The 13,061-nt window shown below is 43.7% G+C and overlaps 1 protein-coding gene across 1 annotated transcript in view; it reads right to left on the reverse strand.

The window, feature by feature from the left end:
* Positions 1 to 3,482: 3,482 nt before the first annotated feature.
* Positions 3,483 to 13,061, reverse strand: part of LMAN1 (lectin, mannose binding 1) — a 31,713-nt gene continuing 22,134 nt past the window's right edge. Inside the window, exons 11-13 of the mRNA XM_077282905.1 lie at positions 10,714 to 10,861; positions 9,310 to 9,425; positions 3,483 to 7,441 (exon numbers count right to left, since the gene is read on the reverse strand). Coding sequence (XP_077139020.1) covers positions 7,405 to 7,441; positions 9,310 to 9,425; positions 10,714 to 10,861 — 301 coding nt within the window. The 3' untranslated portion in view covers positions 3,483 to 7,404. The remainder of the gene's footprint in view (positions 7,442 to 9,309; positions 9,426 to 10,713; positions 10,862 to 13,061) is intronic.

Here is a 13,061-nt window from a genome sequence, read left to right on the forward strand (position 1 = left end):
GATAGGTTAACCCTAAATAATACATTTTAACCGAAGAGGGAAAATGACTGCAGGATCAGATTACAGTTCTCACCATAGACCTTTTTTCTTTAAGACTTTTTGGAAAAAAAATAACACATTTTTATTGTAGATGCACAGGAACAAGGGGGTTTCCACCTCTGGCTAGCTACCGTATATACTCGAGTATAAGCCGACCCCCCTAATTTTGCCACAAAAAACTGGGAAAACTTATTGACTCGAGTATAAGCCTAGGGTGGAAAATGCAGCAGCTACCAGTGAATTTCAAAAATAAAAATAGATGCTCCATACCGTTCATTATTGCCCCATAGCTGTGCCATATAGTGCTCTGCACCGTTCATTATTGCCCCATAGCTGTGCCATATAGTGCTCTGCACCGTTCATTATTGCCCCATAGCTATGCCATATAGTGCTCTGCACCGTTCATTATGGCCCCATAGCTGTGCCATATAGTGCTCTGCACCGTTCATAATTGCCCCATAGCTGTGCCATATAGTGCTCTGCACCGTTCATTATTGCCCCATAGCTATGCCATATAGTGCTCTGCACCGTTCATTATTGCCCCATAGCTGTACCATATAGTGCTCTGCACCGTTCATTATAGTCCCATAGCTGTGCCATATAGTGCTCTGCACCGTTCATAATTGCCCCATAGCTGTGCCATATAGTGCTCTGCACCGTTCATAATTGCCCCATAGCTGTGCCATATAGTGCTCTGCACCGTTCATAATTGCCCCATAGCTGTGCCATATAGTGCTCTGCACCATTATTGCCCCATAGATGTACCATAGAAAGCTGCTGCTGCTGCTGCAATAAAAATAATAAAACACATACTCACCTGTCTTGCTTGCAGCTCCTCAGCGTCCCGTCCCGGCGTCTCTCCGCACTGACTGATCAGGCAGAGGGCGGCGCGCACACTATATGCGTCATCGCGCCCTCTGACCTGCACAGTCAGTGCAGAGAGACGCCGGGAAGACTGAGCGGCGCCTGGCATGTGGAACGCAGACAGGTGAATATGACATACTTACCTGCTCCCGGCGTCCCGCTCCTTCCCCCGGACAGCTGGTCTCCGGGTGCTGCAGCCTCTTCCTCTATCAGCGGTCACCGTTACCGCTCGTTAGAGAAATGAATAGGCGGCTCCGCCCCTATGGGAGTGGAGTCCATATTCATTTCTCTAATGAGCGGTCCCACGTGACCGCTGAACGGGGAAGAGCTGCGGCACCCGGAGACCATGGGACGGGCAGGGGGAGCGCCAGGAGCCCCGGAAGCAGGTAAGTAGGCCTCAGCGCCCTCTCCCTCTCACCCGCCGACCGTGACTCGAGTATAAGCCGAGAGGGGCACTTTCAGCCCAAAAATTTGGGCTGAAAATCTCGGCTTATACTCGAGTATATACGGTACTTTACCAATTTTCCCCCACCATTCTCCTTCTAAAGTAACCCAGGTAATCCTCCAATAGCCAAGCTTTCTCTATAGAATGGTATGGGTATGTGGATGGCTGCGTGGTCAGGACAGGATGTAGTGGTCAGCTCTACAGATCCTGTCCTGATCGTACAAACACGTGACTGCTGCAGGCAATCAATGACCACAGCAGCAGTGGACAAGAAGTCACTGCTCACAAGGGTCTCAGCTGCAAAAGGAAGCACGAAGTGAAAAACAAAACCTCGCCATGTTCTCGCAATACGTTTCCAATGCTTGTTTGCTGCTGGAATTTTTTTAAAAACATTTAAGGTACATGTGGCACCCCAAGAGTTCGGGTACCACAGTAGTGCTGCCTTCCTCTCAGGGAGGGTAGTGCTATGTCTGGAGACAAGTGAGATTCCCTTTGGCAGGTTATCACACACACACCTTCCAAATCCTGGCCAGGAGGGGGAGCTCCAAACCCTGCTTTAGGGCAGCTTCCCTGGATAAAGACCCTGGTTTGGAGGAGGAGCTAGTTCAGTTAGTGTAGACAGTCTGTGTGCGAGGACAGACAGGAGGGGAGCACAGTGGAGATACAGGACTCCAGGAGGGGACTAGGAAAGCCTCCTGGGAGTCAGAGCGCAGTAACCGGGTACCGGGAGCCCGAGGCTTTTGTGGACTACAGCAGAACCGGAGGGCAGAGAATTACATGGACTTTGCCCATATCTACCTGTGGCACAGCAGCACCTTGGAGCCTGGAGTCACCATGAAAGGACCCCAGTAGGCACGGCTCAAGCTGCCTGCCAAACAGGTACCTGTCCCTGGACAGGAGAAAGATTAAGGACTTTGCTTAGGAAACAGTGGCAGCAGGGACCTCAGAGACAGTAAGCGCAGAGTGGAAGGCCCCTACCTGACCTGCTAAGGGGATTCCGCTTGTCTCTGGACTACCTGGACCTCTAATTCACCTGTTGCCGATGCCCTGGATTGTGGCCTGTCACCCAGGAGTAAACCAGGTAAAGACTTACAACTTGTCTCCTCCATTTATTCACCGGCCTTACCATCTACGCCACACACCATAGGACCCTGGGGACCCCGCTTCACCTGTGGGAAGTGTAACATCTGGGCTGCCGCAACATCCCCCAGGAGACCCCTTTAATGCAGCATCGGTCCCCCTATTGACCGAACTCCACAGGTGGCGTCACTACAAACTTTGAACATTTAACCCCCTTTAACGTTGATGCCCAGGGCCACGGACCGGGTCGCAGCCACCGCGACATCCCTCTTTGTGACCGGACCCGGTACGGAGTATCCCACGGCCCTGTGGGCGCGTCATATACAGTATTTTTGGGAAATTGCAGCCAAAAATAAATAAATGTGTGCATACAGTCGAAAAGTTAGATATAGCCTTCAAAGGGGTGAAGACATGCAAAACCTGGGACGAGCTACAGAAGTGCAATGTGCTAATTTCTGCATCTTTTCTCTGGCGCAAATATAATTCCAATAGTGACTTTTTATCTTATTTGCACCTTGTTTACATTTAAAGCGGTATTCCCATCTCCAATATCCTATCCCTATATGTAGTAGGTGTAATAATAATAATATTCGCAAATACCTCTAATTAGACATGTTGTATAGTTCTTCTGATTAGCCATGTCTGTTTCCTCATGTGCAAGCATTTCAGGTCCTTAGGTATTCATGGATACGCCCAATGATGAAGTGACAGGTAGCTAGTTGCTATTGGTTGTAACCATGGAAGTCTTCACATGACGAAAGACATGGCTAATCAGAAGAACTATACCATATTTCTAATTGGAGGTATTTGCTAATATTATTATTACATACACTATATATTGGGATAGGTTATTTGAGAAGGGAATACCCCTTTAACTTTACCTGGTTTTGCGGGGTTTTTTGGGTCGGCAGTGTGGGTGTGGTTTTGACTATCCAGATGTTCATCATCTATGATTTTATTGCACTAAAATTCCTAGTAAAGCATGAAACCTACTTCGTCATGGCTACGATCACAGAATACGTGGCGCCGAAACAAATAAAAAAAACATCCTGAATCAAATTCATCATTTCATGGATTTATTATTTTTTTGGTTAAAAAAAACAACAAAAAACAAAACCGAAAATAACAATTTGCTTTTTTTTTTTTGGGGTTCGTGGCAATTATACGCCGTCCTGCTCCTGGTAACACTGTTTGTATTTATCAATAGCAAATATTCAGAATAACACAATCAGGTGAATTATGCGTGGCGATCACAAAACAAGTACAAAAGGGGGAGGATTTATTAACAAGGCCCTGGATTTAGATTTAATGGGGTATTCCCATCTCCAAGACCCTACCCCAATATGTAGTAGGTGTAATAATAATAATAATATTAGCAAAAATACCTCCAATTTGAAATGTAGTATAGTTCTTCTGATTCACTGTCGTTTTCTTCATGTGCAGGCATTGCAGGACTTTAGGTATCCATGGTTACCACCACTGATATTGTGACAGTTAGCTAGTTGCTAGTGGTCGTAACAATGGATACCTAAGGTCCTGCAAATGCCTACACATGAGGAAAGCAACATAGTGAATCAGAAGAACTAGACAACATTTCTAATTGGAGGTATTTGCTAATATTATTATTACATCTACTATATATTGGGATAAGATCATGAAAATGGGAATACCCCTTTAAGCGTATAACAAGAAGGCGGAAAGAAAAGTTGCCAAATTTTTCACAGTGATGCCCGCATACAATACATTTGGCGCTAGATATGTTAGATCGACCTTTGTTCTTGTTGTAATTTTTAATGTACTGAACAAAAAAAAACAATGCACCCTGGGTAAAGCTTCTGGTGTATACCGCAGGCCTAAAACACACAAACCGCCACAAATTGCGTAGTTTGCTTAGTCCATCCCCCTTGTATTTCTTGCAGCAAAAACTGATGCGATACAATTGTTGCAACTTGTCTATTTGGCCATTAGTTCAATCTTCTGGCTGTAATTTGCTGATCACTGTGGTTCCTGCTGTTGTAACCTGACTGATTATCTGCACTAATGCCGGTGTGGTTGTTTTTTTTTACTTTTACAGTCACTCAGTGCAGTTTATTCTAGAATTTCAGGTCCTCAATTTGCTCGTGCTCATTCTTAAAGGGACCTGCAGCTTTAAAGAGTTGTGTTTTCTTAAAGGAACATACAATGTAGACAGTGTTCTACCTCATTCAAGACGGTGCAGGAAATGTATCGCTACATAAAGGCCCATGTGCACAGGCGGATATCAGCCCACAAACACTGGTGGAATATGTACAAATCGATCGGCACTCATTCATCGGCGTGATTATAGGGGCCGATGATTGGGAACCTGCCCCGCCACAACTGCTGGCACGGACGATCCTCTACTGTGTATAGGGGCCTCCCAAATCTCACCCCCATTGGCTGCTTACTCCCTTCTTTCTGAGAAATGACACAGTAGGAAACATTGCAGTGAGCTGAACAGGCATCTACCACCTAGATGTGTACAGATTAGATCAGATTACCTCATTTCAGATTAGAAGACCCCATAAATGGCGGTTTGAGAGAGAGAGCAAAATTCAAGAGGCAGGAGCGTTCTCTCCCCTGGCATAATCTGTTGGGAGGGGAAAGCCGGGAGACCCCAATGTACTGTCCTGCCTATATTGGCCAACTTTAGTCTACTGTATATAGGGGGTCTTTAGAACTTGGAAGCCCCTTATCTGTGCGGGATCTGGCAACAAAGCTGCAATTTTTCAGAGTATGGCAAATACTAAGAGAACCTTAATCAATGACCCCTGCTCAATAAGATGCACATATCCTTCAGGTTCTGCAGGACACCCCTTATTTTGCACTCTGATGCAGACTCTGCGCCTCCAAAACTCAAACTTTCTGGATGCAATCCACTGATCACTAACGTTCTAGCTGTTGTAACCTTGGTTGCTTAGCTGTCAGCTAGTATTACATGGCACGTAGTCCACCAATAAGAGTGTACACTGACCACTCCTTTAAAAGGGGGATACCAGACAGGACAACCCCACTTTCCAAGATTCAAACCTTCCCGCAGAAATTTGCTGATCACTATGGTTCCAGCTGTTGTAACCTGATAAATGAAGTATTTTATGACACTTTGTTATATTGAGAACACCTAAGCGGCTTTCGTTGTTTGCAGTGGGGTAAGTGAGGTGGTAGCACCTCGATGAGGGTCACGTGCAGAGAAGTTACCCTCCGCAGACACTGCCATCAGCCCCTACACGTAACAGAAACCGGTGGTGTAATCAGAGGTGTGGCAAAGAATCAACACAGTACCCGGACCCCTTAAGCCACACATACAGCTATGCTGTACATTTCCTACAGCGGCAAAAAGTGGAGTTACAGATTTTTCAGGATGAGATGAAATATATGATAATTAAGGCAGCGTTATATTAAACACACAGACATCTGGCCTATACTTCCATGTCAGAAGTCAATATTATATTGTTAGTGGGGAGGACCCCTATACATCCAAAGAAGAATCTCAGCAGCGTGGATGTATTGTGTCATAAATGGCGTATACATATATACAATCTAATACAAAAGGATCACATCCCCTGCACAGATAAAAAGTTACACCATGAGAAAATTCTGCTTTTCCACAGCCACCACTAGAGGGAGCTCACTGCAGACTGTGTTCAATGTATTAATTGTATGCAATACGCTCCCCCTAGTGGTGTCTGAAAAAATGTTATCATTTAACGCTATGTCTATGCAGATTTCAGAGTCCCAACTGCTAACCGAATTTTGGACATCTATTTGGAAAGATAAATGATATTCACATTATAGGGTGTCTGTAGCATCCCGATTTTTTTTTATTTTTTTTTTTTAATCTAGCACTAATATTTATGGTCTTTTCCCAAGAGGCGTGGCTTCCTAGGGAATTATGCACAGCAGTCAAAATACACACCCCCAAGGAATCATGTGAGCCACACACACACTTTTTAGACCCTAAAAATTAGCGCTAAATAAAAAATAAAAAAAACGCATAGCTCTGGAACCGTATGGAGAATTACAAAAATACTCAATGGAGGAGGGGGATAAATTAAGAGAGTAAGGTAGGCACTTATGACCTACTGATAAATCCTCTAAGTATGAGTATAAAGGCTGCTATGACTGCAGTACACAAAGATGCTGAACCCGTCTGGTAGACCACACACAGTTAAAAAATATATAGGGAAATATTCCAACATTTTTTAAAAAGTTTCTTTAGATTTCTGCCTAGTTCTAGGCACAGGTATCTCCGTGAAGATTTGGAGACTGCAATACCTTTGCTTGAGTAATACTGGACTTAAGGGGTTTATTATAAATAAAACTGTTAAATCATGGGAAAAAAAAATAATTAAAAAAAGTTAACACTGGAATATTCACTTTAGGCCCCATGCATATCGCTCTATCATGGGTTTTTCGGATTTCTTACAAATTCTTTTATAAAGAAAAGTTACGATTTTTTTTCCATTCCATGATTAAACACTGTTATTTAAAGACTAACCCTATAAAATACATCTCAGTGGTTTCTCCAATCATAATATATCATATTAAAAAACAAACATCCAACTTAATTAGAAATTACCGTTAAAATAAGCACATTGTCGGTAAATTAAGCTTGTCTTTTTTTTTTTTGAGCATGAAGCAGGGGAAAAATAAAAACGTTTTGCCCTGAGTCATAACAGACAAAATAAAAACAAACCAAAAAATTAAAATAACTGGATGCGAGATGGCGTGTTGTCCCATGGACGATTATTAAAAAATAGATAAAAAATAATATATATATTCCTCTTTTCCTCCCATTTCCGCCTCTTTGGCCGTTCTTCAGTAAATAGAAGTTCTCGCTTTCCTTTCCCCAAAAATTCAATAATTTAATCTAGGTGAGCAATACTAAAAAAAAGTCCCTCATGTACAAACATAGGCCAGGCAGAGCGCGGTGATCGCATACAAAGTGACGCCGATCATCAAAAGAATTTCTTGGCTGCTGCTTCTTGTTGACTTCTGCAAACAAAAAGAAGAGAAGATTATTAAGCTGCAAGATTTCTAGTAAACTGGCACTGAACCGCAGACCAATACCAAGAGAGGGAAAGAGCAAGAGAGGGAAAGAGCAAGGGGGAGAAAGAGCAAGGGGGAGAAAGAGCAAGGGGGAGAAAGAGCAAGGGGGAGAAAGAGCAAGGGGGAGAAAGAGCAAGGGGGAGAAAGAGCAAGGGGGAGAAAGAGCAAGGGGGAGAAAGAGCAAGGGGGAGAAAGAGCAAGGGGGAGAAAGAGCAAGGGGGAGAAAGAGCAAGGGGGAGAAAGAGCAAGGGGGAGAAAGAGCAAGGGGGAGAAAGAGCAAGGGGGAGAAAGAGCAAGGGGGAGAAAGAGCAAGGGGGAGAAAGAGCAAGGGGGAGAAAGAGCAAGGGGGAGAAAGAGCAAGGGGGAGAAAGAGCAAGGGGGAGAAAGAGCAAGGGGGAGAAAGAGCAAGGGGGAGAAAGAGCAAGGGGGAGAAAGAGCAAGGCGGAAAAAGAGCAAGGTGGAAAAAGAGCAAGGGGGAGAAAAAGCAAGGGGGAGAAAGATCAAGAGAGGGGAAGAGGGAAAGTGAGGAAGAGAGAAAGCGAGAAAGAAAGAAAGAGGGAGGGAGAGAGGCAGGAAGAAGGGGAGGAAGAGAAGGAGGAAAAGAGGGAAAGAAAGAGGAAGAGAGAAAAAGAGGGAGGAAGAGAGAAAAAGAGCGAGGAAGAGAGAAAAAGAGGGAGGAAGAGAGAAAAAGAGGGAGGAAGAGAGAAAAAGAGGGCGGAAGAGAGAAAAAGAGGGCGGAAGAGAGAAAAAGAGGGAGGAAGAGAGAAAAAGAGGGAGGAAGAGAGAAAAAGAGGGAGGAAGAGAGAGAAAAAGAGAGAAAAAAAGGGAGGAAGGAAATTGCCTACTTAGGCTTCCTACTAAAATGAAATAACCTTGGCATACTCCAGCACCAATAAGCGCAGTTTGTTTCAGAGCATGTTGCTTTAAAGGGACAGTACAGTTGAATTACAAAAAAAACAAAAAAACAAAGCAGTTATCGCCTCACTGATCATCTGTCCCTCTTGATCCCATCATTCTCCACTCCCTGATGTCTGACACAGGGACATGTGTCCACTCACGAGGAACTGAGGGGAGAGGGGGAATCACTGCGAAAAGGGGGTCGGCATGTTCAGTGTCTCAAAGGAATGAAAAATGGAGAAAATGAAGGTGAATCCAAGAGATTTATTTTATTTTTTATGCCATTCTGATCTTCTACGCCCAGATTGCCAATTTACCAACATACTAAATTGTGCAGTTTAAGTTCCCAAATAAGTTTAATTTTTTTTTTTTTTGTTATGAAATTGAAATAAAAAATAATATTAATAAAAACTACAAAGTGTATACATTTATTAATCATCGCAGTAATTGTACCAACTGGTTACCAGGTAATTTTTACTGCAAAATACAAGTTGCAAAAATAAACTCTCGAAAATTTTTTTTTTAAATTGAAGGAATTGTATGTTATTTTCACCTTTTCAACAGATTTATTTTTTCTCCAGTTTTTCAGCACATTCTACGGTAAAATGAGTGATGTTAATCGAAACTACAAATCACTAAAGTAACAAAAATAAAATGAAAGCGCCAAAACGAAACTAAGCCCAGTCAGGAAGGGGTTACAAAATCGCTGAACCCGACGTGCTCTCTAATAAGTTTGCAGATTGACCTCAGCGTTGCCACCATGCCTTTTGCTCAGGAAGTTGGTTACCAATTCAAGGACAGTGATATAAAGAGCGAGAGATTCCTAGAAACACACATTACTCTAGCCTGGATGGGACATCGTACTGACAATGTGTCGCTCGCCTCCTGCTCGGACTGCAGGGATGTGCGGCACTCACTTGTACATGATGTAACCGATGAAGAACACGCTCTGCACAGCTACGAACATAAAGAAGTGCGCTGTGGACAGGCACGAGGGAACCGGAATTTCAGGGCATTTCTGTTTTTCGTGAGGCTAGAAAAGAAATGCAAGAATAATGTGAAAATGCTAAAAAACAGAATGAGGTAACTTATTGATTAATGCTATATTAAAATATATTCCAGAGCTGCAATCACAATGCTGCTGGCATCCGAGCCCAAATATGTCCGGATGAGCGACCGGTTCACTGTTCACACAGATCTCAGGGAGATCTGCACTTAGAAAGGTTTAATACTGTGCATTAATCAGATGAAGGAAAAGAGACCTGACCCCCTGCAATACAGGTGCTCAGCACTGCGCTGGCGGGGGGTGTCTGGGTACTAAATGGTTCATGGTTTTCATAGAGAACCAGTAGAATAGTGAGTGCAGCTCTGGAGTATAATACAAGATGTAACTCAGGATCAGTAATGTAATGTATGTACACAGTGACTGCACCAGCAGAATAGTGAGTGCAGCTCTGGGGTATAATACAGGGTGTAACTCAGGATCAGTAATGTAATGTATGTACACAGTGACTGCACCAGCAGAATAGTGACTGCAGCTCTGGGGTATAATACAGGATGTAACTCAGGATCAGTAATGTAATGTATGTACACAGTGACGGCACCAGCAGAATAGTGAGTGCAGCTCTGGGGTATAATACAGGATGTAACTCCGGATCAGTAATGTAATGTATGTACACAGTGACTGCACCAGCAGAATAGTGAGTGCTGCTCTGGAGTATAATGCAGGATGTAACTCCGGATCAGTAATGTAATGTATGTACACAGTGACGGCACCAGCAGAATAGTGAGTGCAGCTCTGGGGTATAATACAGGATGTAACTCAGGATCAGTAATGTATGTACACAGTAACTGCACCGGCAGCATGGATGCACAGCCTGTGTACCTCTCTACCACCTCGTTACTTACGTGCGTTCATCTCTATCCACACCCTGTGATCTACCTTCTCTATATTCTGGGATGGTTCCCCCCTCCCCTAAAGATCTACTATGTACAACCTCTTCCATTTGAAACACTCATCATATAGGAAGGGGACCGCAGAGTAAGTTGACGGCCTGGAGCAAACTGCAGCTGCAGTCATCTTAGCAGCAGCAGAACAGCCGGCTATAAGTGGGAGTTATACTGGGGGTGTCCGTACTTTCAGCTCAATACTGTTATGTCCTGCCAGGGTATGGTAGAGGCATAGACAAGTAGTCACTAGGCATTAACAGTTAGAGTGGTTGTTTGTCTACAGAGGAGTGCTGTAATTATTTATTATCTCTTATTACTGCAGAGCTACCTATCAGTACAGCGAGAATGGAGAGGAAACAAGCTATGATTACCAGGTTCTTCTGTACTAGAGACTCGATGTCCCTTTTCACCAGATGGAGATGTTCTTTGATGTCATTGAAGTGCTGTGTGTTCTCGTAGCCGGCAGCGCCCCCGTGCTGATTCCCAGACACCAGTCTTAAAGTTTCACTCATTGAATTCCTTAAGAAAAAAAAAAAATCATTTTCACCAAATGACGACTACACTATGTCCTGTGTCAATGTTCAATGTACACTTTAATGCATTTGCCTGAATGTGTTGGCCTGCCAGAACAACAGATTACCCACCCACAAATTAAAGTGTCAGATCGTTGGGGGTTTGAGCACTTAAAGGGCTTGTCTGGGCAAAATAGAAATTTGCCCAGTGGATGACAAAAGGCAAAAATTAAACTCAAGACATGACTGGCAGCCACCTGGATCCAGGGGCTAGACGTGAAGCGGCAATGTCATGGCACCCAACCCTCAGCCCTCCCACAGCTGTCAGAACACTGCAGCCAATGATTGACTAAAACAGTCAGGCGATTGAGCAGCACGTCATCATAAAACATTCAATGAAGCACTGTTCAAGTTACCTGACCGCTGCAGTCAATCAAAGGCCAGCCGTTGAGGGAATAGCCGCTTCCTGTCTCTGTGCAGATTAAGGAGAAGCCTGTGCTGGATTTTTTTTTTTTTCTACTTAATGGGTGATTCTCATCTCCAAGATCCAAAACCAACATGTGCTAGGTGTAATGAAAATAATATTAGCAAATACCTCTAATTAGAAATGTAGTATAGTTCTTCAGATTAGCCATGTTGCTTACCCCATGTGCAGGGTATTGCAGTAGCTTAGGTATCCATGGTTACTACCACAGTCAGTTAGAGGTTAGTGGTCATAAATACATTAGTTACTGCAATGTCCTGCACATGGGATAAGAGACATGGCTAATCACAAGAACTATAATACATTCTTAACTGGAGATATTTTTAAGATTATTACACCTGATACCTATTGGGATAGGCTATCAGAGATGGGAATACCCCTATAAACAGTCCACTGGGAAAAGTTCTATTTCGCCCAAACGAAATAAAAAAATAAAAAATAAAAGAGAGAAAGAGAGAGAGAGAGAGAGAGAGAGAGAGAGAGAGAGAGAGAGAGAGAGAGAGAGAGAGAGAGAGAGAGAGACAACCAGCACTCCTAATGTGAACACGTGCAAAGCTGCATGATATAGATAAAAAAGAATACAGCAGAACATGTACATGAATCTAGGCCATGTGAAAACACAGACAAATATTCAATATGAATTATACTTCTCAAAAATATTTTTTTCACAAATTTTTTCAAAAAATTTTTTTTTTCAGAAAACTTACAGTAATAGATGAAATGAAGATTCTTAGCGCATAAATTGGCCAATTCATGTGTGCCCATCAACCATGGCAAGGTGATCTCCCTCTGATGGGTCCTACTCTACCGTACATGCCACTCTTGGGCCACCAGCCTACAACTATGGACAAAACATGTCACTCTGGGCTAAACCTACAATTTATGGGCAGGTAGAGTTGATTACCGCCACCTGCAAGGTCAATGGGAGGGGTGCAAGATCAGTCTGGATGCAGCCACATCCAATACTAAATAGAGAAAAAAAGCCAACCAGCACTCCTAATGTGAACACGTGCACGCTGCAAACTGCATCATATAGATAAAAAAGAACACAGCAGGACATGTACATGAATCTAGGCCAGTGATGGGCAACCTTTTGAGCTCGGTGTGTCAAAATTCGCCAAAAAACCGAGCATAACTTGGGTGGTGTGTCACCTTGATAAAAAAACATAATTTTGCGACATGTATAGTTTAAATAACAAATATGTATAATTAGAATTAACTTACCTGCTTAGTGACTTCTTTGTTCATCTGTCAGTTGGTTTCTTTTGTTGGTCTTGCTATTATTTAACTTGTGTGGGGTGCCGTGAACTAAGATAAGTGAGGGGGAGGGGGAATTCTTCCAGTGATGGCGAACCTGTGGCACTCCAGCTGTTGCAAAACTACAATTCCCATCATGTCTTCACAGCCAAAGCCTTTGCTTTGAATGGCCAGCCATGATGGGAATTGTAGTTTTGCAACAGCTGGACTGCCACAGGTTCGCCATCACTGATGCCTCCCTCTCACTTATCTCAGTAATGGCCAATGACACCCCACAGTTCACTGGATGATGGTTGCTGTAGTAGTCACAGGGCCTCCAGACAGCAATCACAGGGCCTGAGTCCAGACAGCAATCACAGGGCCTGAGTCCAGACAGCAATCACAGGGCCTGAGTCCAGACAGCAATCACAGGGCCTGAGTCCAGACAGCAATCACAGGGCCTGAGTCCAGACAGCAATCACAGGGC

The sequence above is a fragment of the Ranitomeya variabilis genome, chromosome 1 (genome assembly GCF_051348905.1).
Source record: "Ranitomeya variabilis isolate aRanVar5 chromosome 1, aRanVar5.hap1, whole genome shotgun sequence".
In the NCBI taxonomy this organism is placed as follows: Eukaryota; Metazoa; Chordata; class Amphibia; order Anura; family Dendrobatidae; genus Ranitomeya; species Ranitomeya variabilis.